The sequence below is a fragment of the Crotalus tigris genome, unplaced genomic scaffold, assembly GCF_016545835.1.
Source record: "Crotalus tigris isolate CLP2741 ecotype Arizona unplaced genomic scaffold, ASM1654583v1 scf7180000018420.1175843, whole genome shotgun sequence".
Taxonomy (NCBI): Eukaryota; Metazoa; Chordata; class Lepidosauria; order Squamata; family Viperidae; genus Crotalus; species Crotalus tigris.
In genome coordinates this window covers 49,078-75,018 of record NW_024096994.1, presented here as the reverse complement: position 1 = coordinate 75,018, position 25,941 = coordinate 49,078, and the positions used below count along the sequence as shown (strand labels likewise).

Below are 25,941 nucleotides of genomic sequence, written 5' to 3'. Positions count from 1 at the left end.
CTGTAGAGTCAGTGCCCTTGACTCAGGCCACTTATATGAAGCTCCACATGAGAAGAAAAATACCATTAGATTTTTAAGAGTGATGGTAATTAAGTGCAGGGGAAAAAAAGAGAACTATCCCATTCTCTCCTTAAAATGAATATACCTTCAGTTTGTCTGTGGTTCTTTCTTATTGCTTATAATGTTTATTTGTTCTGAAATAGAAATTAAAGATGACAATCTTAAAACAAATATACTAAGGAAGGAAAGTGAGCCTTTTTTGTAATCATCCCAAAGATCACAAGCAGAAAAATGTAGTCTTTGTTGAAACACATGAGGCTTCTATCCTCTCCCTACTGAACTATATACAGTTCCACTGGCTTGCAAAGTGCTAGTAGTTTCTCTCCCCTACCCATTCATTTAATAGTCAAAGGAACAATATTATGTCATGGACACATATAAATGCACAAAAAGAAAAAAGAGTTAAGAATATAGACCAATGTCAGATGTTTTCTATTTGCTGATTGACTGGGTTTACAACACCATTTTTATGTTATGTGAATCTAGCTGTGAATTTCATAAGAGATCCATTAGCCCAAAAATTAATGCTACATAGTTGTCACAACATTATTTTGTATTAAATTTCTACTAACTGAAGTTCATTTTGCATCCATGCTGTGAATGCAATACCCCAGATTTCAGTTTTTCCATCAAAAATTGATACATGTACAATTCTGTTTTAATATAATTCATATTATTTTAACATGCTGCATTCAACTTAAGATTTTCTTGTGATTATTGGGGTTTTTTTTGGTAGCATAAGCAACAGCACCCTCTATAGGGATGGGTACTTGAATTAAATGAACCCAAACATTTCATTACATGGAAGTATCATGTTCTTGGACTACGTATTGGAGGAAGGTTAAATAAAAAATCTAAAAACTCTGTCAGTCAGGATTTTTATGTAAGATGGGATTGTCACATTGTTTTGAACTGCTGTGTTAGCAAAAACAAGGCAGAATGTATAATGTGATCATCTTTGCTTCTCAATTCAGGTTCCAAAATATTGTTAACATCAATAGTCCAAGATACATATCACTATTAAAAGCACATAGCTAGAATTTTTTACTCTTTTGTTTCCTTCTCCCCTCCTCCCCTCCCTTTTTTGGTATTTCCTACTACAGTGAAATTTTTTGGCAAAAAGTTTTCACCTCTACCTTTTGGAATTTTGATTGGTTCTATTAAAGGCAGGGGTATATACCCAGTTCCCTTAAAGATCTTGCATAATATATATATATTTTACAAAATATTCCTGAATATGATCTGTGTTTCTGGACTATTCACTCTCTCTTTCTCTGTCTGTCCAATCCATCTCACAGGATTGTTGTTATTGTGGGGAAATGGGTGGCAGGAATATTAATATATAGATATGCTAGATCAGGGGTAGGCAACCTTGGCTCTTTTATGACTCGTGGATGTCAACTCCCAGAATTCCTAAGCCAGTTGAAGTCCACGAGTCATAAAAGAGCCAAGGTTGCCTACCCCTTGCTAGACAATCCAGTGATCTATTGGGTCATCCTTTGAGAGAAAGGCAGTGCAGTCTGATGTGACTAGATAAAACAGAATAACCATGAGCAAAAAAGCAGCTGGAGCATGAGTGACTTCCAATTTCCTGCCAGCGTCCCCATTGACTTGCAGAAACGGGACCGTAGGAATAGCCAGAGTTTTGCAAATAAAACTGATCTGAACATCTTCAGAAACTTCAATTCCACTGGAGTAATGGGCCCTAGATTTTTATGCCTTCTTTAAGTTAGTGAATTTTAGGAGCCTTAATTAAAAAAATGTTGCAGTATAATGCAGCCTTGGCTAACATAGTACAGACAGACAAGCACAATGAAAATTTTAATGGTATATAAGATATATATTAAAAAGGCAGTGTAATAACAACAACAATAATATGGACTGATAGGGATTGCATTTCTAGAATATTTAGAAAAAAACATTTCTCCTTTCCTTAAATTTGCTAATTTATCTATTTTCTTAAGTATTACCTAAATATATATAAACTAGCTTTTGACTGTAGTTTATTTTCAGTTATGAATAAGAAATCAAGACTGCCACCCCCAGAACTTGGTTGAAATCTTTGGGTCAATAATTGCTTGATTTTCTGACAGTTTGTGTAGCAGTTAGTATATTTGGTAAGAACATTAATTATTGTTCATCCTCTGGTGGCTGAATGTGGAGCCACATTCAAATGCTGTTGGCAAAAGTTTCCTTAATATCAAAGCAATATTGTGCTTTGGTGGAACAAACAAAACAACATGGGATTCCAAGCAAGGAATAAAAAGGCAGAAAAATGTAACTTCTAATTCCTATGACTGGGGAGTGTAAATTTGTCATTTTTGTTAAACCTGCCAGAGAATAAGAATTGTACAAGAATATATTTTGCCTGCAATCTTTCAGCACTAGAAGAGAAATAAATACCATTCATATTATGTCTGTGCTGTTTTACTTCATATGTAGTCACTTACCAAGAAATGTTATCAGTCTTACAATTTTGTTCTTACTTTCATAGCTCTTAACTTTGTTTAAAATCAAATGGGCTTTAATATGACAAGGTGGAGACAGAGAAAGGACACTCAAAGAAATCCATATTCTCTGTGTTGCATTAATTAGATGTCCATGCTCCTGATCACAGTCGATCACATTCAATGTCAGAATTTGAAGGCAAGTTATCAAAAGCAACCAAACGCTCTTCTCTATTTGCTGGGGGAGGCGTATTAGAATGACTCCCCTTCTCTAAATCAGAATGCAGGACAGGCTGTGCATTTATTGCATTCTTCTCTTCTCCTTGAGATGGGGAGTTGTCCATTTTCTGCTTGAGGATCTTGAACTGTTTGAGCTTTACGGGGTCCTTGATTTCTTTGGCAAAGTGGAAGAAGATGGAGATATCTTTTCGGAATTTGGAGCTCATCCCAAAGTAGATGATGGGATTATAAAAGCTGGCAGATTTTGCAAAAAGGCTGGCAAAGATGCTGGTCAAGTTGGGGACAGTGTAACCACAAGCAGACCACATGGAAATGACAGCATATGGGGACCAGGCAGCAATAAAACAAGTGCAGACAACAAGGGAGATCTAGATGAGAGAAAATGGAAGAATGAGACTTGCTGGTTTCCATCAACAACTCGGAAGAAGGGGCTTGCTAAGCTTTGGGGTCCAAAGCCAGAGCTTACATGGCTTTAGCCTAAAGCTGGCTCTCCCAGCTTGTGCACTTGCATACCAGTGGGGTAAAAAAAAGTAAAATGTCAAAGCAAGAACATCCAATGTTAGCAGCGTTGACAAATGGAAGGAGTTCTTGTTGTCCAGATGAATGAAGCTGACAGATTCATTAAAAGGTTTTACAAGAAACACCCCAACAAACTGAGAGATAGTCCCTAACGTATGCTTTGTTTACATACAGGATCTACCCTTTTTGTACGGGGGGGGGGGCGGATGTCAAAGCTGCTAACATTGAATGTTCTTGCTTTGACAAAATATGAAGAGGCAGCCACTCTCTGTATAAGCTGTGTGGTACTTTTAGAGTTAAATTAGATGATGCTGGGAGAGGAGGAGAAAGAATGTGTGTGAGGATTGGTTAAGATAAAAAACCACAGGCTACAGAACGGAAGGGAAACTTTGCCCTTCAAACTGATTGGAGAACGTGATTTATGACTGCAAATTAGAGGAGGGAATTATGATTGAATATTATGTGCTCGGGGGAGGGGAATTCAGATCTTGGCATCCACCATGCTGTGCCGACACTTTGTTTCACAATTAAAGACTTTTTAGGTTAAACAATGCCTGGAAGTTCTTTGAAGTGTTTCGTTAGTCGGAACCATGACATCAAGTTGGTTGCTGCAGTCCCTGATAGAAGCCCTGGTCCTTTTTCACAAGCATTGCACACACAATACATTAAAAAAGGAACAAGGCATCAATCATGCAGTTGTAGCTGCCATTGTTGTGATTCCTCGCCAGCCAGTGGATCTGGCAGCTGAGTCTGAGGACTCAGATGAGGAGGAGGGGCCTGGAGTGACATCAGAGTCAGAGGAAGGCTCTGAGGAGCTCCAAGACTTACAATCGGACAAAGGAACCTGGCCCCTCTAATCACGCTGAGACACAGCTGTGCTGGGAGCCTGAGTTGGACAGCGATGAGGAACGGCTGGGATAAATCTCAGATGCACAAATGCGCAGACAGGAGAAGAGAGTGGGACAGAGGAATGCAGTGGGGTGGCTCCAAAGGCAAAGGAGAAGGCATTAGGAAGCCACAACTTGGCTGAATTATAAAAGGGGAAGGTATGGGAGGTGCTGGATCGAGTTTCCATGGACTGTGTTTGTTTGCCTTGGACATTGACTCAGGTCTGTGAGAATAAAAGGGATTGGTTTTTTCTTGCAGTTCCTGCCTGTTTCTTGGAAGAGGGGTTTCTCCTCGTGAGTACAAGGACTCATGTAGGCTGGGACAGAACAGCCATCTTGACTTTTGTGACCCACATGATTGACCCTGTTATTCATAGTAAATACCAGAGCATATAATTTAGAAAGTCTTTTATGACCTACTCTTCAGCTGCATTTAAGTGTACTACGAATTTTGTTTTGGCTTTCAGATTGGTTGGGATAAGAGAAAAGGCCTTTTTGTAATGGTTTTATGCATTTATCCTAAAAGCCCTTCATTCAGCATGGTTTCTTATCCTAACTGTCAGTCTAAATATACTGTAAATCAATTAATAAATCCACGTCATGATTCTCTATTTATATCTGTTATATTGCCTTATGCTGCATTGCTATGGATTACCACAGAGAGCAAGAAAATAATATATGGAAAAAGTACCATATCTGGGCTGCAAAGATCCAGATTGACCACGGAATGGCAGCAGAGATCTGTCCACCATATCTTTGCTGACCAGATATGATAGCTATCACAATGGAGTGTTTGCAAATTTTTTTCAGCAAGAGAAGAAAAGGCCAGACCTTACCCTGGTAACGCTTTGTTCCATCCTCCGCTGCCTATCCGTTGGGTCTCCCATTCCACTTAATACATGGCTTGACTTAACTGTATTGATGATGGACGTATATGAGAAAACCATGACTATCACAGGGACAAAGAAACAGCAGATGAACACTGAGACAATGTAGGACTTATATGTGGTTGAGAAATTGGCCTTTGTCCAGTCGATTTCACATGTTCCATACATCCGGTCTAGGAAGCAGAAGCACTTGGTTCATTGTACAGTTTTCAAAACACGTCATTTTTAACTTTGCATTTTAAAAAACTACTCTGCTGGGTTGCTGTTGTTGTTGGTTTTTTTACTAGAAGGAAAGGTTAGAATGTCTTAAGCATGTCAAAGAGTACAATGAAATGTATGTTGGGAAATCAAAGAACTTTCTATTGGGAAGACTATGACATTTCTATCACAGTGACTTCCTTCTTCCTTCCTTCCTTATTTCAATACAGAACTGATAGCTGATTTGGTGACAGCCTTAACAAAGGTAGCCATACCTGGACACACAGAATAATTTAAAAAAATGAATTACCTGTATAGCTCCCCCATCCCAAGAGTGGAGCCAGTGACCAGAAGAAAGCTGTTGTCCAGGTAAGAAAAATAGCAAAGGAGACACTGCTCAGGCTGATACAATATACTGAAATAAACACCAGAAATTGATTTTTAACATTTTCACAATAATATAATAATAATAAATGCTCCATCAAGAAATTAGGAGAGCCAGTTTGATATGGTGGTTAAGAGTGCTGGCCTAGAAACCAGGAGACTGTGAGTTCTAGTACCATTTTTGGCATGAAAGCTGGCTGGGAAACTTTGAGTCCATTACTTACTCATCCCATCTCATAGAGTTGTTCTTTTGGGGAAAATAGTAGGAGGAAGGCATATTATGTATATTCACCTCCTTGAGCTACCTATAAAAATAAATAAAGAAATCCAAATTCTCATACTGCGTTTAGAATTTCAAGATGATTTGATTTCTCAATTGTGTATATTTTGGAGGATTAAATATCATGCAAAACATACTTGAATTATAACTGTGTTTATTTGCCTATATCATGTCTTCCAATTTAACTTTGAAGAAAAAATATTTCACCGAAGCCTCTAATGAACTAAGAATATGAGTTAGAATATCCACTCATCCAGCAATAAAAGCAATGTGGTTGGTCAGGACACAGGACATTCTTTTTATGCCTTTTATGTTCTTTAAATCCAATATCCACAAAGACTCATAATGTAATAAATAAAATTAAATAACAACTATGGCCCATAAACAAAGAGATTTGGGTACCAATAGAAGAGAATATTTGTAGCACAGGGATAAACTGTGGGGTCCTTGGTGTTCTCTGAGTTTGGAGGTTTTCTTGCAGACGTCATCATGATGTTGCCTAGTTTGGTAATGAAACATCTGCTAGAAAATCACTAAGCTCAGAGAGTACCAAGAACCCCACAGATTTGGGTATACCTCGTATCATTGGAATGAACAAGTTTTGCATTAGGATTACTGAATTCTTACACACATTTTCCTGAGAGTAATCCCCACTGATTTTTATAATAAGGCCATCCACATAAGCAATGTACAGAATTACAGCACTATGCACTGATAAATTTATGATTGAAGAGCAGGTGGCAGGTGTGGCTAATAGGGTCTGTTCTTAGATCCGTCCAGGACAATCACTCATGCTCTAGTCAACTCATAGATAGATTATCGCTGAGTTTGCAAAACTGCCCTGCAAAACTATTTTGAAAATACAATTCATCTAGAACAGTGTTTCTCAACCTTCCTAATGCCACGACCCATTAATACAGTTCCTCATGTTGTAGTGACCCCCAACCCCCCCTCCAGCTGGCCGGGGAGGGGGGGCAGGAAGGTTGCTCTACCGGCTCCGCCCAGCCTGGTTGGAGAAGCGCCATTCCTCTCCCTCTTTCTCTCTTTCCTCCCTCTTTCTCTCTTTCCTCTCTTTTCCTATTTCTCTCTTTCCTCTCTCTCTTTCTCTTCCCTCTCTTTCTCTCTTTCCTCTCCTTCTCTTTCTTTCCTCTCTCTCTTCTCGTTCTCTTTCCTCTCTTCTCTCTCTCCCACTTTCCTCTCTCTTTCCCTCTTTCCTCTTTTTCTTTCCTCGTTTCTCTCTCTCTCTCTTTCCTCTTTTTCTCTTTCCTCTCTTTCTTTCTCTCTCTTTCTCTGTTTCCTCCCTTTCTCTTTCTCTCTCTTTCCCCTCTCTTTCTCTCTCTCTTTCCTCTCTTTTCCTCTGTTTCTCTCTTTCCTCTCTTTCTCTCTCTCTCTTATGGCAGCATCGTCGGGGGTCCCCGCTGCCCCCAGCCTGGCCTCTGCCGCATCCTCAGCTGAATGGGTGGGGAGGGGGAGCAGGACGGAAGGCAGCGGTTGTGGCAGTGGCGGCCACTGCTGCATCATCAGGGGTCCCCGCTGCCCCCACACTGCCTGGCCTGTCCATCGATGGAGCCACGGTGGGGGCTGGTGCCACGCAGCCCGCCAACTCTCTGCCAGCCCGGCTGCTCTCCCCCCGGCACCCTTCTTCCTCCCAGCGCCCGCCCGAGCTGCTTTGGGAGCAGCAGGAGGAAGAAGGAGAGGAGAAGGGCGAGAAAACCACTGCTGCCATCCCCATTGCTCCTTCGCTGCCCAGCCTCACCCTCTGTCTATCTGATGGAGCTGCAGTGGGGGCTGGTGCCGCACAGCCCGCCAGCCCCTCCGCCAGCCCGGCTGCTCCCCCCAGGCACCCCTCTTCCTCCCAACACCCGCCCGAGCTGCTTTGGGGGCAGCAGGAGGAAGAAGGAGAGGAGAAGGACGAGAAAACCGCTGCCACTATTCCCACTGCCCCCGCGCTACCCGGCCTTGGCCTCCGCCCATCTGATGGAGCCGCGGTGGGGGCTGGTGCTGCGAGGCCCGCCAGCATCTCTGCCAGCCTGGCTGCTCCCCCAGGCACCCCTCTTCCTCCCGGCGCCCGCCCAAGCCACTTTGGGGGCAGCAGGAGGAAGAAGGAGAGGAGAAGGGCAAGAAAACCACTGCTGCTGTCCCCGCTGCACCTTCGCTGCCCGGCCTCACCCTCCACTTATCTGATGGAGCCGTGGTGGGGGCTGGTGCCGCATGGCCCGCCAGCCCCTCTGCCAGCTTGGCTGCTCCCCCCAGGCACCCCTCTTGTCCCTGCGCCTGCCCGAGCTGCCTTCAGGGCAGTAGGAAGAAGGGGAGGAGGATCCCGGGGCTTCCCCAGGTGGCTCCAAGGCCATGAGGCCCTGGCCGCGCTTCTCCCAGGGGGTGGGGCACCTGGGCACAGGGCCAATCAGGAGCCCTGCAGGAGGTAAGTCTGCCTGAGAAAGAGAGAGAGAGAAGGGAAGTGAAAGTGCCTCTCTCTCTCTCTCTCTCTCTCTGCAAATGTCGGAGGAGACCATGTGGAGACGGATGCGGAGTGGTGTCTCGGTTCCTAAGACCATCGGAAATATGTGTTTTCTGATGGTCTTAGGCGACCCCTGTGAAAGAGTCATTTGACCCCCCAAAAGGGTCGCGACCCACAGGTTGAGAACCGCTGATCTAGAAGATAGTGATATGGGCAACAATGGGCGTGCCATAGGATGCCCATATAGGACTTCCGGTTTTGTGCGGTAGTGACAGGTCACGGGCTTATGGTTTTCCGTATTCCTGTGACTAATTTTGCCCTGCCAGGGGACCTTAAATGAGTCTAAGTTGTCCTGGAGAGGCGGTGAAGAAAGAAGGGTGCCCCGGCGATTCTGGAATGAGGGTGATCATTCTGTTTGACTTGGGGAAAGCCTTCTAACCCGACAGAACAAAGGCTGGCCATACGTCATCAACCAGCCCAAGCTACTTGCAACCGAAGTCCAAAAGTACTAATGAGCACAACAGTGAACAGCGTGTTTGAAACTTGGTGAGGAATTTGATCTTCTCTTTTCTATTCTATATTTAATTTCCTGGAAAATATTCCCAAGAAGCAAAATACCTCCAGAAGGGAAGGAGGGGGATTTCCACCCCAACCATATACTAATGGAAGTGGCGAATTAATCTTTTTATGGATGATCAAAATATATGGAAGTGAAATAAATATAAACCTGAAATTTAAAATTTAAATTTTGGATAATCTAAAATTGTTGAATGGTTAAGACTCTTATTCTAAAGACAATTGTTCATTTTGGAAATTGAAAAAAAAACAGATGCTGACACCTAATGGTGGATGATGACTATGACAGCTATGACTTTCATATAGGACTTGGCAAAACCTGGGAAAAGCTAATCTGTGTTTGTGATCTTTAAAGCTTTAATAACAAAGAACAGCTATGACAAAAAAAAAGAAATACAGTAATCTGGGCTGTTGACAAAGAGAGAATTATAAACTTCAGAAAAAAAATCTTTTTTGAACTCTTTGGATTACAAATATCTATTTAACCGGGACTCTAGGGGTATTTGCAGAGAAAAGAAAAGAAGACAAAAACTCAAATGTTTGGTCATCATGGATCAGAGACATGTAGAAAGAACATATCAAGAAAACATAAACATTCCTCAGGAGGAAATATATAGTATACTGCAATTAATTCAAACAACGATTGTAAACCACAAAGAAATCCAAAATAACTTTGAAAATATAAATCAATCTATTTCCAAGTTAACTCTACAAAAAACTAATTCCCAGAAAACAACAACAGAGAAGGAGCAGATAAAACAGATAAGTGGATACAAAATTGAGAATAGAGACTTAAAGATGGAACTTAACAAAACAAGGAAACATGATTTAATTCTAGTGCAAAAAAATTCACAAGAATTGGAAAAAATAACTTATCCCTTAAGACTACAAAATAAATCCGAGGACAAGAAAACAGATTGGATAAAATAGACTATAGAGATGTCAGGAACATTGGAGAGAAAGGAAATGATAAGAGAAGCAGAGAGAAAGAAAAAGAAAAATATTTTCAACAAACATGGAAAGGCAAAAGCCCTGTACAAAGACATTTCACCTGATTTACTTTTCATATCTACAGTAACAGTTATGAACACATGGAAAGACCTTTTGACTCAGCAAAATACATTGATCAAGAAAGATACTGGGCAAAGGAAAAAGACTAAAATGGAAATCAAGAAAACAGATGATGGGACCTACCAGAGAGAATACTTAAAAAAGAAACATTTGTTTGAATATGGTTGAAGACATAGAAAAGATTTGGAATATATATGTCATTCTAAGAGGGATAAATCCCTTAAATGATATAGTATGCTTTCCCCTCTTTTTTATTCTATTTCTTGATATGAGTAATATAAAAAAGTTGAAATGGCTTAGATAAATGTTTTAGATATTTAAATGTGATTGAATTTAAGAAAATTATAATGGATTAAAAAAAAGAAAAAATGTTTTGAATAAGAGTTAAAGGACCAGATGACTAGATGTATTAAATGGAAAAAATAGACTTAAATTTTTAAATGTAATTAATTTTTGAGAAAATATTGACCAGTAAGAATACCTTGAACTCTGTGGGAGAAACAAATTTAAATAAGGATTGTAACAGGATCTATGATGAGGCAACTAGAATGATTGGATAGAAAAGAAATACTATATTGATGTGATTATTATTTTTAGGAATATTGGGAAAAATTATATATTTAATTGTTATCTATCAAAACAATAAGAATTGTATTAACTCAATGTTTGCAAAAGAGAACATTTTGGGGAAAAGAGGAAATCAACTGAAACCATTATGTGGATTATGGATTATGGAAATCAATTGTTAGTGATTGTTTTACAAATGTAAACCCAGACAACACACTATTCACCAATTATTGATTTATGTTTTAAAAAATCAATAAAATATATTACCAAAAAAAAAGAAGAAGAAGAAGGATGCCCATGTAACACCACTTCTTTGTTAGCTACATTGGTTAATTATATTGCTTCCTGATGCAATTCATGGGCTGGTTGTCACCTATAATGCCTTCATGGCATAGGGCATTATTATTTGAGAGACATCTTATCTCTAATAGTCCTACCTGCCAAGTAAGGTTAAGCAGAATGGACACTTTCTGGGTCCTCTTGATAATATCTATTAGGACTCACATGCTCTGTCTCAATGTTTGATCTCTGGAAGAGAATCCCCCTTGAGATTTAAATGGCTCCCATTTTGGTGTTCAGAAAGTCTTGAAAGTCTTGCCTATTCTTTTAGGCCTTGAGGCAGAGTGACTATCGAGACTGCAGGGATTTTTCTTTGTTTGTATAGTTTTTATGGATGCATGTGATTTCTTTTTTTTTATTGTTTCTTGTTTTAAAATATAAGATATTTAGAATAATTTGGAGTGGGTACCCTCTAATTGTATACATGAACTGTATATATAAACAACGAAATGTAATAAAAATCTATGGTTTTGTCCTGAATTAATGAAAACAATGAACATTTTCATTACCGTAGTAAATGTAATGTAAATTCATTGAAAGAAGGCTTCTCCAGCCTGATAGCTCAGGTGTGCTGGATGCCAGTATTCATAATCTTCAAACTGCATTGGAACTGAAGCCTAACACATTTGACAAGAATGTGTGAGGAGGGTGATATAAATACTGACAATAATGGCGGCGGCGGGGGGGGGGAATAACAGCTTGTTTATAACAGGTTTGCATTGGATTTGTTCTTCACTTAATCCTACATTCAGACCTAACATTTAGGCATCTGAGCATAACTTTATTGGAATTGCAATTCTTGGAATTCCTAGACATCAGAGCTCTCTGAGATATACTGCAGCCCATTCCCCATCTAGGCTAATCACTTTATGAAGTAAACCCAGGGCTTTCTGAAGACCATGAGAAGCACTGAGGGATTGTTAAGAGCGTTGCCCCATTTTTTAAAATATATTTTATTGATTTTTTTACAATAACAATCTTTAGTACTTAGTAAACAGTGTGTTGTCTGAGTTCATATATTTAAAAACAATCAATAATGATTAATTTCTATAGTTCCATATTCAATATATTAATTAAGAGTATATTTCATTGATCTTCTCTTCTTCCAGTAATATTCTCCTTTGTCAACATTAAACAAATATAATTCTTAATATTTTCGATACATACAAGATTGGATACAAACATTTTTCTTGTGTTTGTACAAATAACAATATCTTCCATATATAACATCTTTTCTAGTTGGCTTATGTTTCAATTGTATTTGTAAAAGTCATTTTATTAAGTCACTATGTGTCCTGTTTTCAAAATTCTTATTTAAGCCTAATTTCCCCTCAGTATTCAAACTATTCTTATCAGTCATAATTTTCTCAGAATTGATTACCTTTAAATATCCAAACTTTTCATTCACATACATCCTCCCAATATTTTCACATTTCATATATTATAAAAAATACTATACTACTTATATATTTTATCCCTCTTACCATAGGGCCCCTTTGTATCCAAAATTTATCTATTCTTTTAACCATATTCAAACTAGTGTTTAATCATATAGTACTCATCTGGTAAGTTGAATCAAGTCTCTTGAATCTAACTCTAGCCTTTTGCCAAGTAGCTTTCCAAGTCAGTATGTTCCGCTTGCCAGAGGATTCTTGTATTTTTATAAATGTTGTTGGGAGTAGGAAAAACAAGTTGAGTAGGATGTACGCTTTTTGTCTCCCAGGCTCTAATGATTCTCCTGGCAGCTCTATAATCCATTATATTAGATCTTCTTTCTTATCCTCGAATTTGTTTTGAAGTCTGAAAGATAAAATATCTTTTCCATTTTCATTGTTGTGGCCAGGTCTTATAGATTTTCTTCTATTTGTATTAGGTTGTAGTTCTCTACATTTGTAGCTTCTCTTTTAAAGTCACTTTCTTCTGGTTTGTGTTCTGTTATTTGACTTGTTTGTTCATTCTTTATTGTCACAGAAGGTCAGCCGTTTTTAAAACAAATGTAGTTCTTACTCTGTAGTAGATGGCCCTGTTATATTTTCTTTCCTCTGTTCCCAGCTGTTTTAATTTGGCTAAAAATCACTGAGGTTCAAAGGAATAAGTTTTTTCTATTTCTGGGCATCTTGCCAATTTCTGAGTCAATGCTGCTATAGTTATGCTCTAATCCTCCACTAGATGTCAGTATTTATTCATTTTCCAACTTTTAAGACAGAATTATTTTCTTATAGTTTCATCAATAATCTTTCAAATGTGAAACCTTAACAGTATTTATAATTTTCAGATTTATTCAGACTGTAGTATTATTAACTTCATTTCAATATATTTCTGTCCCCCATAAACATTAATTCGCCACTTTCATCTATGGAAGGGTTAGGGTCACTTTTGAAAGATTTTTTTTGCTTCTTGGGGATCTTTTCCAGGAAATTAGTTACAAGTTAGGAGAGAGAAGATCGATATTTTCACCCAGTTCCAAGCACGCTATTCACCATTGTTCTGGTTAGTGCTTTTGGACTTAGGCTGCCAGTAGCTTGGGCTAGTCAGCATGGCTAGTCTTTCTCCTGTCGGGTTGCAGGGCTTCCCCTGGATTGAACGGATCGACCACTATTATTCTGTGATCAATGGGGGGGGCCCTCCTTCTTCATCACCTCTCTGGGACGACTTTAAACCCATTTAGGGTCCCCTTGCAGGGCAAAATCAGCCGTAGGGTGTGGAGCCCTGCAAAGCGTTGGCCGTATTGATACAATGCAAGACTGGCTGCCCCATTTTATTTTAATGCCTTTGTCTAAGACAATTATTTTTTCTGGGTTAGTTTTCAACCATTGACGTCAAGGATCCACTAAACAGGACAGAATAGGGAAAAACCAACCACTGAGGTAAATCTTGGAATTATATTTTCATGAATTAGTTTTAGCACCATAAATGGAAAGGACTCAATTATCTGATCATTTAAAATACTGTGTCTTAGATAGGGGAGCTTCTTAGATGCGGCTAGTTTAACCAGCCCATCCTTGCAAAAAAAAAAAAGTCCTTTGACCAAAATATTTGAACAAGAGTCTATAAAAAAAAATAAAATATTTTGATTTCTTAAAAACCTTTTAAATAGTGCAAATATAGTTGAGTGAACTTTATATTTCTCAAATCTCTTACCTCTGTTAGGATGGCACCCTTTTATATAACGAGTTACACTGATCACCGTGAGTGTATTAATACTGGCGAGGCCAAACAGCAATGTCAGAAATCCATCAATCTAAATAAATAAATAAATAAATTAGAGCAATGTTTTTCAACTTCAATAACTTTAAGACATGTGGACCTCAATTCCCAAAATTCTCCAGCCAGGAAATTTTGGCAGTTGAAGTACATACTATATATCTTTAAGTTGATAAGGTTGAGAAATGCTGGATTAGAGAGTAGTGGCATCCCTTGGTTTTATAGTACCAAGAGCAATAGCAAATATTCAGGATATATCAATAAAATGATGTATCATCAAGGAAAGTCTTCATGTTTAAATCAGAGAATATGCAGATATTCTAAACAACAATAATAAAAAATAGGCATACAATGTGGATGAATTATGTGTTAAATGAACAGGAAAACCCACTGTCTAAGTTATAGAAAAAGGGGGAAAGCAGATTTTGAAACTATATGGAAAAAGACCATGAAACAGCCAAAGTCAACCACTTGTAACCGTTGTTCTATAAGAGAACAATCACTAGAGCCAGGGGTCAGAGTTAAATGAGTCGTCAACCTAGAAATGTTACATTCCCATAAACTCTAAGTCCAACTGTTGTTAAATTCCATTGACCCTTATCTAGTGCCAATTTAGCATTGAATTTTAGTTTACTAGATTCTTATATACAGACTTGAACAATAAATCTTCTTGATTGCAATTTAACGTATGGTCCTGATTATTTGCTCTTGACATGTTCCTTGCTGTGGACAAAAGTTACTTACAGAAATTTCAAAATGCAAATTCTGGATGAAGCACGCTCAGAAGAATTAGAAAAACAGAGAAAAAATTAGTCATACTATATATATTTTCATGACAAAAAATATTCACATGCTGTGAAAAATGTATGATATGCCAGGCAGAGGCAACCAGGGAGGTGAAGATGTAAAAAAAACAGTCAAGAAAAGCTTTGATTTCATGGCTGTGGCCATCATCTTAACTTCTTTGACACCTCACATGGATGCCACTGGGCACTGTCAATCCAGAAGGGCATAGTGTAAAATATAACCAATCTCCCAAATGTGCTGTTTCTCTATAACTGAAAGAAACAGCTACTTATTTTTCTATAAAATATTCTTAGAGTGTTCTTTAAAGAGTGTTCTTTAAAATGTGCAGAGCATCTTTAACTTGAGAGGAAGTGGAATATATACTATATTTAATTTGAACTGTAATATGGAATTATATGTAAAGGAGATACTAATACGACTATTGATTCAGTGAGGGTTAATTAATTACGAGGTAGTTTATTAAACAAATTGGATGGTTGAAGAACATCCAAGAACTGATCTAAATCAGTGGTCCCCAACCTTTGTGGCTTGGTGGCCTGTCTGGGGGGAACTGAGCTGCATGAATGGTGGCCCTTGCACAAGTGTTGGGCCAGCATGCACACACATAACTCAACTATTGTGAGTGGCAGGCCAATTCTGAATAGCCATGGTCCTTTAGCGGGCTGCAGCCCAGAGTTTGGGGACCCCTGATGTAAGTGATCTGGAGTAGTCCAACTTAATTATGAATGTTTACTTTGTCTTCTCTGAAATGTTCATTCCAGAAATTAATTTAAAATGCTGCTTATATAAATATTAAGATATGCAAATTTCTATTCAAATTATTGTCATTTTTAATATTTATTTTCCCCATAGTTCATATCTGTTTTGGGGCAATGCATAAATATTTCCCTTTCAGAACCTATGTCATCTGGCGCAAGATCTCAAATCATGTTTCCGCCTTAGAATGCACTCAGGGAAAAAAACACAAGTGGTTGACTTTGAGCCAACTTCTAACTTTTTGCATGGTTTTTGTCACCTGGCAACATGGTTGGCTTAATTAATGGGATCATACCACACACTGAGCCTTAAAGCCTGCATGACAAACCATAGGGTTTGTCCAGTGCTTGAGATCACATGAAGACTCAAAAACAAACAGTCCAAACAAACATAGGTTGGCATATTGTGCCAATACAATTACTGACTGGGAGGAAAAAAAATGCAGCCAGTGGGCAGAAAGAATTTGATGTTCTTGAATTTGTTCCAAGAACAAATCTTATTCTTCAAATATCAAGCAGCATTGTTAGGTTTAACATCTCCAAATTTGTGGTTGGAATAGTTTTTCTATTTAATGAAGTTTTCTATTCAGTAAAGAAAAGATGAAAGTAATGACTATTTTGTACAAGAATGTACATCAAGAATGTTTAGCTAATTTCATTATTGATTCTCTTGGCTTTTGTCTTTGTGTTTACAGTAAGACAAAAAACTGACAAGGCTTTTGTCTTTGTCAGTTTTACAGTAAGACTGCTCTTTCTATAATATAGGGATTCATTAATTTTTACCTATGTATTGTCTCTGTGTTAAGCAAAGCAACCCCTAAAATTGTCATAGTGTATTTATGCAATTTTCTTCTCATGCTTTATGTATTAATACCATAATCCTATATACTCAGAACTCACGTCCAGTGTATTTTCTCTCAGGATAAAGTGAAGAAGATTACCCAAAGCCACAATTGTGTTTTCTTGGAAGTAATTTCCAATGTACTCCACAAAAATTATTTTCAAGTAAACATTAATGGGATAAGACTGTCAAATGATTAACAAGAAAATTCATGAAAATTCTTCATGAAAATTGATCTTTTATTCTGTCTCTCCATCATAGTCCTGCTGCTGTGCTTTCAACAGTACCCTGAATCACAAGAACACAGACTTGTGTGTACTTTTGCAGGATGCAATACAATCTGTTTCAGATAAAAAGAGATAATAATGTTATATATATTGGCCCTTTAATGTCCTGAGTTTAACTTGAACTCCCAAAGGACTTAAATGTTGGCATATGGATCCCAAGAGACAGTTTGGTGTGGTGGTGAAGGCAGTTATACTAGAAATGTCCTTAGGCACAAAAGCAGCTAGATGGACTTGGGCCAGTCCCTTCTTCTTAGCTCTAAGAAGCAAGCAAAGCTTTGACAAAAAAAGTGCAGGGACTTGTCCAAAGAATCAAATATAACTGAATGAAATAAAAAATATGGAAGATGAAAAGCACTGAAACAAAAACAAAAATACCAGTATTAAGTGTAGCGTTACCTCCTCAGAGACTGCCAAAGCCCAGGCCCTCCCAGCTCCGCCCCCCTTCGTCAAGCTCTGCTGCTGTATTCTCTAGGGGTTGGTAAGGTATCTCTTATAACCGGAGCTCAGGCAGAGTTAGGAAGTAGCAGGCTCTTGTCATCAAGAAGGGGCTTCCAAGAACAAAGATGACCAGCCTCCCCCCCCCCAGCCCCAATAGTCAATGCTGTGATGGTATCCAACTGGCCAAGGCTGTTGTAGCAGCAATAGTTAATGATTCCTCAATGACTGTTCAAGATCAAGTTGGGTGGAGGAAAACCCCGGCTCCAGGCAATAGTAGAAACAAAAGCAGTCAGCGTGCTTATAGTAATGGCTTGCTTCCTCCTCCCCACCAAGTCTAAAACTTGTACAAGCAGCAGTAGTCACAGTCCAGGTAGCCTCCAGGTTTCACAACAACAGTAGGTACGACCAGTCTCTTCTCTTCTTCTGTTGCTTCTTCTCAGTCAGGTCTCAGCGTCAAAACCTTCCCCCCTTATCTTTATTGTTAAAAGTCCCAGGCTAACAGCCCCAGCCACTTCCTTTCCACACACTCTCTCTCACCTCCATTTGAGATATCCTCTTTATGAAGGAAAGCAATAAAATTCTACTCCCTCTCTCTCTCTTTCTCTCTCCCCCTCCTCCACATGAAGGGGTCAGCTTAAAACCTCAATCCCTCTTTACCTTCACCTGACGAACTCCAACAGCCACCCCTTCCCTTTCCTTCCTTCCCTTTTTCTATCCTTTCCCTTCATCCACCCCTGCCACACCCAAAACCAGCAGCAGCTGTCCCAATCTCTCCTTTCCCAGCCAAATGCCTGCAAACACTCTAAGACAGCCCCGCTACATAAGCTTACTCCCATAGGTCCAAGCCATGGGTGCGATTTCCTCATATTTGGCTGCACAGAGCAGAGGGTGCTGTCTGATTTTTCCAAAATCTGGAGGACCACAAGGTCCCCACTACAGGATCTTGCTTAATCTGAATGGCTCCAAGATTGTGTGGATATATAAGAAATTTTGGCTTCTTAGTCAGTGTATGGATGCACATTGTCTTCTATCATTTGAATTATGAACACTCTTTGAATTAATGTGAAAAAGTTATGTCTTACTGTACATTATTTATGACAATATCTGATGGCATGACTGATAGTTTTCCTCTAATCAGATGTAAACTTGTGGAGCTTAGGAGGTGATTTACTGTTAAACATATAAGATTGCAGTTTTGGTCACTAAATGAATAATTAATTTTTACAGTAGCTCTCTTTAGAAATTGTTGTCAAAGTCCTATATGTTCAGAGTTTCTAGTGTTATTGCCTGTACCAATATTGCCTTCACTAGCAGCTGCATCTTACTGTTTCAATGAGCACAAGTGAAATGTACATCAAATAAAACATCACTTTTGTGGGTAAGCCTGTCTATATTGAATTGTAAGTGAGCCTCATGATAGTCTTAGCATTTATCAGAGATACGTTTCAGAAAATATCCTTTGAACTGAGGTTTGATGTTTGCAAAATATTTGTTTCTCTGATAAGATCATTCTGTGTTTCAGCCTGTTCCTTTGCATTTGACTTTATATTCCATGTTGGCAGAACAAACTGTGTTTTGTTGCTGAGCAAAGTATTACACCTACCCAGTGTTTTTTTTGTAAAAAAAAAAAAAAAAGGTGCCAGAACTCACACATGTCATACAACTCGCCTTGCTTACCCTAAAAGGTTCCATCCAAAAAAGGTGCCAGAACTCCGTTCTGGGCGTTCTATGACAAAAAAAGCCCTGCACCTACCCAATAAATGAACTACTGCTTCAGTTGCTCAAAATCAGTTTTGATGCACTGGCAACAGTACTTAGAGCTAGTCCTGAACTTGGACAGCCATGAAAAAAGATTTAAAGTTATTGGTAGGAAGGAACATACTTTATGATCAAATTCAATGAATTAGACATCAACATAATACGATAATGTGGACTTGGACAGGCGGCAATAAATAATCTGGCCCTCCTAACTTATCATTGTAGGAGATCACGAACCACTAGGTCATATCAACCTCTGCTTCACCACCTAATTTCAGTTTGATGGACAAATATGCCAATAAATCAGAGGAATACCCACCTAACACAAGCTATGAAAATGATAATAGACTGTTTCAATGACATGTCATCACTGTAGCAGAAAAACCAACTAAAACCTTCCAAAACATCTTAAGTAAACCAAATGACCCAGTATCCCAAGAGGAAAAAAACAGGAGTTATCTACAACATACAATAGAAGGACTGTAGCAATTACTCTGTAAGACAGACAGGCAGAAGACTAGCAAAGCACATCCATAAGTGTCAACTAGCAGTCAGAAGCCATGGTGAACACTTCTTAATCTTGCAACAGATGGACAGATTTAACCATAGTTTCAACTGGGAAACTATGAGCATCCTAGACCAAACTAAATCAAAAGAGCTAGAGAATACCTAGAAGCTTGTCTTTCAGACAAATCTGCTGTCAATCTACACATAGAGATAAATCATATTTACCCACCATTCAAAAAAGACAACACAAAACTTAAGAAGAAAACAAAAGGATGCATCCTCTCCAGCAAGCAATACCCAGATAACAAGAGATTAATGCCTGAAGAACAATCAAGCAAAAAGAATACCCTAATCAAAGAACTACCACGGAGAAAACCACATACCCACCAAAACTAGAAAGCATACTGTATATAGTATGTATATAGTCAGGAAACAAACCCCACTCTCACTAGCACTGATGTTGCTACCTAGTCTCTCTCCCTCTCTCTTTTTCTTGTTTCTTTTTTATATCAAGCACTTTAAGGGAGACAGTTCACAAACAGAATGGATTTTTAACACATTATAATTTGTTAATTGAAATGGTACTTGTGAACTCTCTCTGCATCTTCATAACTAACTTGTATTTCTCTCCCTTCCTCCCCTTTACCTTACCCCAATTTAAATCCTATATCAGTATAGCCATTCTACGCACCTGATGAAGTGAGCTGTACCTCATAAAAGTTTATGCCTTTTAAATAAAACTGGTTGGTCATAAAAGTGCAACCAGATTCAAATTTTTTTGTTACTCTAGACCATGGGGTAGGAAACCTTGTCTCTTTTATGACTTATGGACTTCCAGAATTCCTGAGTCAGCATGGCTGGTTCAGGAATTCTGGGTATTGAAGTCCATAAGTCATAAAAGAGCCAAGGTTGCCTACCCCTTCTCTAGACTAACATGGCTCTCCTCTTACAATATTCAATATTGACTATAGACTAAGGTCATCCTGTGCATGCAATGCAATGCTATGCTATGCTAGTGTATGTGTGTGCATGTGCACATGTGTATGTTTTTCTGCAATATATTTTCCTTGCTTTCTATATTGAACTCTCAAGAACATCCAATAGCATACTCTAACTACAGTTTATAAAAGGTGCTAATTCATGCGTTCAATTTCCTTGTTAAGTGTTGGCACAAATGTTCCACAAAGGAAACATTAACAGGAGAAGGATTTGACAATTTCATGCCACAAATTAGGTAGCAGGCAACATATCCTTCTGAATTAAAAAATGTCAGTGAAATGGTTTCTTCAACTACAAAATGGGCAGAAGTTTCCATATATTCTATTTAAGGCTCTATAACATAATTGAATCCATTTTAATTCAATATTTGTGTAATCTGAGTAACAGTTTTATATGAAATTTTTAAAAATGAAATATTTCTTTTAGCATCTTAAGATAAACATGATGTAAGAATGATATTTGTTACTTAATGATGTGTATTAAATATAAGTGTATGGGTGTGTTTGCATGTGGATGTGGCGTTCCCTTGCTTTATTCTTGAATTACACTGCTTGAAAACTTCACATAAGGCAAAGATGAAAGTTGTGATCATGTGAGGTCCTTGCTGAATGACCTGCACAGTCATCATTTAATGATGGCTATTGAGACTGCTGGAACTACCATTGCTAAGTGGCACTCACATGATTTTTGTCTTATATGACCATATCATTCAACAACAGTTCCTGGTCCCAATTAGCCATCATTAAATAAGGACTACCTCTATTTTAGAAGTAGATGGTAGATGAATAGACAGTATAATTGGAGAAATATAAAAATAAAGTTTTAGTTGCTTAGGCAATGGCTCTGTGACTTGTCTAATGTGTGTCTAAACACTTTATGCTTGATAGTTGAAATATTATTATTATTATTATTCCTACATATGTTGCCAAAATGGAACAAGAGACTATAAAAAACAAATAGGGATTTGATTTAATAGGCTCTGTCATCATCTTAAATTTTGACAATCCCTGGTGAACGCTCCTGATAGCAGGCTTCATATTGTGTGATGTTTATCTCTCATAATTCCACAATAGATCTAATGGACTGCTTACCTGACAAGTCCATATTGATGTAACAAGGAAGCCATCATCTCGGAACACATTGAAAATGTCAATGATACCACGGGAATAACCAAAGATAGCAATGCTGCCATCAGATACAGCCAGATTAAATGTCAGATAATCCGTGGGTTGAAGAACAGCTCGTTGTTTATATAGTACAAAAATTACAATGCTATTCCCAATCCAAGACATCCAACCTGGAATGTAAAATTAAATAAAATATCTGAAATATATTTCAAATATTTCAAATATATGCATTCATATAAACCAAGGCAAATTCTGCTTAGGGATTCTTTGGGGACAGCGTAAATAATTTCCTATTGAGGGGCTATTCGTGTAATTACTTCCCTCCTAAAATGTATATTGCACTTGCTGTAAAGGAAAGTTTAAGTTTATCAAAAGCATGTGAAGGTAATAACAGAATAACAGAGTTGGAAAGGACTTTGGAGGTCTTCTTGTCCAGCCGCCTCCTCAAGCAAGAGACTTTATGCCATTTCAGAAAATTGGCTGTCCAGTCTCTTCTTAAAAGCCTCCAATGTAAAACACTGTAAAGGATTATAAAAGACAATCTGTTATATGCCTCCTCTTCTTGAATATTTTGCAATACTTTAAAAGGAACATCAGTCAAAATACCTCCTTTAGATTATTAGACCTCACATCTGGGAGCAGAAGACATTTCAGAAATATTGGGCTCACCAAAGTTAACTGAGGTATGGCATTTTGTACTATTATGATTTTCTTTATTGAAGAGCTAATTAGAATTTCAAACTGTTGAATAGCAAAAGCTATATAATCCAAGAAAAGAATAAAAGGAACCACAGTAAATAAAACAACTTATACAACAATTTGAATAAAATGACCAAAATACAAGGCAAACACATATACCAAAATAATAAAAAATAAATGTAAAATATAAAATATATTTTATTTATATAATATATGCAATATATTTTATAAATATAAATGGCTAAAATAGAAAATTATAGACATATTAAAATTCTAAATGATTAAAATGCTGAAATACTTAGTATTGAAATGCAAAATTACTCTACTAGATACAAGTATGTAAGGCAGCACTTCAGATTGAATTTCAAAAGATAATTTGGGGTGTGCAGAAATATAGCATCTGTGTCCCACCCATTGAAGTAGCCACATCTACTTGAATATGTAAATTCTCAAATGCTGCAATAGTTATCCTTAGAATATCCTTTACTAGTTCTTCTCTTCTTTGTAGTATTGCTTTATCAAACAAAATTAATTCTCACAAAGTCAGAGAGAAACATCACCAATGGCAGGGGTGGAACCAACAAAAACCAACAAAAACCAAGGAACAGACAGAAAGTGGGCCATTGCCCATTATGTAGGGCGACAAAGAGGATCAAAATAATGTAATGGCTGATTTTGTAAATATCCAGAATGGGACAATTGGCCTCAGCCACCTGAGCCTGGCTGCTTCACCTGCCCACCCCCCCCCACCTAACCCACCATGGTTGTCCCTCCCCCATCGCTCCTCCCCTTTTTGGTAATGGTTTCCCATACTTTCTTCAATGAATACTTCCTTATTGAAGTTTTCTGAGCTTGCCTGATTGATTCCAGTTCTGTCTGCCAGTTGAAGCCAGGCAAAATTAAATAGAATAGAATAGAATACAATAGAATAGAATAGAATAACAGAGTTGGAAGGGACCTTGGAGGTCTTTAGTCCAGGGGTCCCCAACCCCCAGTCTGTGGAGCAGTACTGGACTGCAGCATGCTGGCAACTGGTCCGCACAAACAAGCAAAGCCCAATCGATGGGATGCAGGCAGCACACAAAACTACACACACTCTGGTCCACAGAAAAGCCTCTCTCCACAGAACCGGTCCCTGATGCCCAAAAGGTTGGGGACCTCTGTTCTAGTCCATATCCCTGCTCAGGTAATAATCCCTATACTATTTCAGACAAATGGTATCCCTCTAGGAAACTAACCACCTGCTTCTATCTCTGCAAAACAGCAAAAACAGCTTGGGTTTTGAATACATGGCTCAGCAGTCAACTTGACTCTTGATATCACCCTCAGATAACCTTGAGAAGGTTACAAGTAAGAATTCTTGAGAAACAATAGACTCAGACTAGCACTCATGCAAATGGTTTGGGAAAAGGTCACATCAAACAGCTTAGTTTTGGAAAGAAAACTATTTGCAGCTCAAACATCATCAGTTTCTAATCCAATTTACCTGAATAGCATACTGAATTGATAATCTTGTTTTGCTCTCCCCCCCTTTCCAAATTCTTGTTTACTTTAAGATAAACATAAATTATTGTTTTGCTCTCCTAACAACTGCACAAGGAAAGAGAATGGACTCTTATTTTTTAATATAGTAGTCTATTTTAAACTTTTCCTATATGTTTCATTTCATAAAGTGAAGAGACACCATAACCGTACGTACCCAGAGCGAGCAGATAAAAGCCAATAATTGTTTCTCCTTGTTCAGAGAGTGGGTGGTCTTTGTTTAAAAAAGTAAGATTGTTGTTTCTCCAGGGTGCCTGAGCAGAAATCTGAAAAGACATCTTCAGGTTTCCTAGAACCCAGAATTTGTTGTTTTCCCCCACTTCCAGGATAAGCCACACAGAAGGAAGTTGAGCTTTATGTATTTCAAACCACTGCTTTATATTCTTTGGAGCCAAGCCTGAGACTGATAGCAAAGAGGAAGCTAAGGCAAAAAGTAGGAGCTTTGCTGTCTGCTGCATTTGCTAATCCTGTCTATTAATACCCAGCAATCGCCAAGCCATGCTAGACAAAGACATAAGAGTTTTTATTCATTACCTGAGGCTATTACATGTCAACATCTTTTTAGTGTGCAAAAAGTGTGTCTATACTTTACAGAATGACCATGTAAGAGAAAACCTCAATGTTTATCTCATGAGCAAATCAATATCCCCAAATTTGACCAGGTAGCACAACATTCTTCTTCCTTTGCAGGAAGAATATGTATGCAAGGTTATCTAGGCTACAAATCTCCAGACAATCACCAGATTTCATCAGAGAAATATAGAAAATTCTTAACTTTTGCTGCCATCAGGTGTTCATCTAGATGTTTGAAGACAAGCTATGCATCAGGAATCCATTGCTGCCAATCACTATAGATCTCTCCCTCTAATGTTGTATGGTGATTCTCTTAGCTGTGTGTGAAATATGCAGTTTTTGTTGTCATAGATTCTAAATCTTGCTGATATAATCAAGCAGGATATACTGTATATGTCTTTCACTATTAATAATCAAAATGAAGTTAACATTTCTATGGCTTTCAGTATTTTATAAAACTATGCCTGAAGTTTTCATAGACATACGAGCCCTGTAATAATTGTAACACTTCAGAATTCCTCTTAATCAAAATTCTTCATTGATACAGGATTGTGTTAAATTTTGCTTTCATCTTCTAAAGTAGCATTTCTCAGCCTTGGTAACTTTCAGATTTATGCTGGGGAATTTGGGGAGTTATTTATTTATTTACTCAATTTATAAATGGAGTTCAAGTCCACACTTCTGTTGTCAAAGTTGAGAAACTGTTCTAAAGTATTAGCTGTCTCACCTGAATTGCAACTTCTATGAATTAGACTAGCACTTTCCGCCATCTCTTTAACCATATCCTAAATAAAAATCTTGAAAGTAAAAAGTCAAGAACTCCATGGCTCCGGAGTTAATACTAGTTGATATGAACGGATGATCAGCGTTCATCAAGTGCAGATTTTAGCCTACTGTGTATCCATCTGCAGGACTTGGGTCTGGCTAGTCTAAAGAAAAGAAGAAATGGGGGAGACATGATAGCAGTATTCCAGTATTTGAGGGGCTGCCACAAAGAAGAGGGAGTCAAACTATTCTCCAAAGCACCAGAAGGCAAGACAAGAAACAATGGTTGGAAATTGATCAAAGAGAGAAGCAATTAAGGAGAAACTTCCTGACAGTGAGGACAATTAACCAGTGGAACAGCTTGCCCCCAGAAATCGTGGGTGTTCCATCACTGGAGATTTTTAAGAAGAGGCTAGACCAGGGGTAGGCAACCTTGGCTCTTTTATGACTCGTGGACTTCAACTCCCAGAATTCCTGAGCCAGCCATGCTGAGGGGAAAGGGAGAGGTTTCCAAGCTGAGCCATGCTGGCTCAGGAATTCTGGGAGTTGAAGTCCATGAGTCATAAAAGAGCCAAGGTTGCCTACCCCTGGGCTAGACAGTCACTTGTCTGAGATGGTATACTGTAGGACTTCCTGCTTGAGCAGGGGGCTGGACTAGAAGATCTCCAAGGTCCCTTCCAGCTCTATTCTATTCTATTCTATTCTATTCTATTCTATTCTATTCTA

The 25,941-nt window shown here is 38.4% G+C and overlaps 1 protein-coding gene across 1 annotated transcript; it reads right to left on the bottom strand.

Moving 5' to 3' along the window:
- Positions 1–304: 304 nt before the first annotated feature.
- Positions 305–24,306, bottom strand: LOC120312068 (visual pigment-like receptor peropsin). Its single transcript, XM_039352295.1, has 6 exons — positions 24,035–24,306; positions 21,601–21,806; positions 14,055–14,154; positions 5,549–5,653; positions 4,990–5,213; positions 305–3,115 (listed from the first exon to the last, which is right to left on the bottom strand). Exons 1-6 carry the CDS (start codon positions 24,153–24,155, stop codon positions 2,672–2,674), a joined length of 1,200 nt encoding a protein of 399 aa, XP_039208229.1. The 5' UTR covers positions 24,156–24,306; the 3' UTR covers positions 305–2,671.
- Between the last annotated feature and the right edge of the window lie 1,635 nt (positions 24,307–25,941).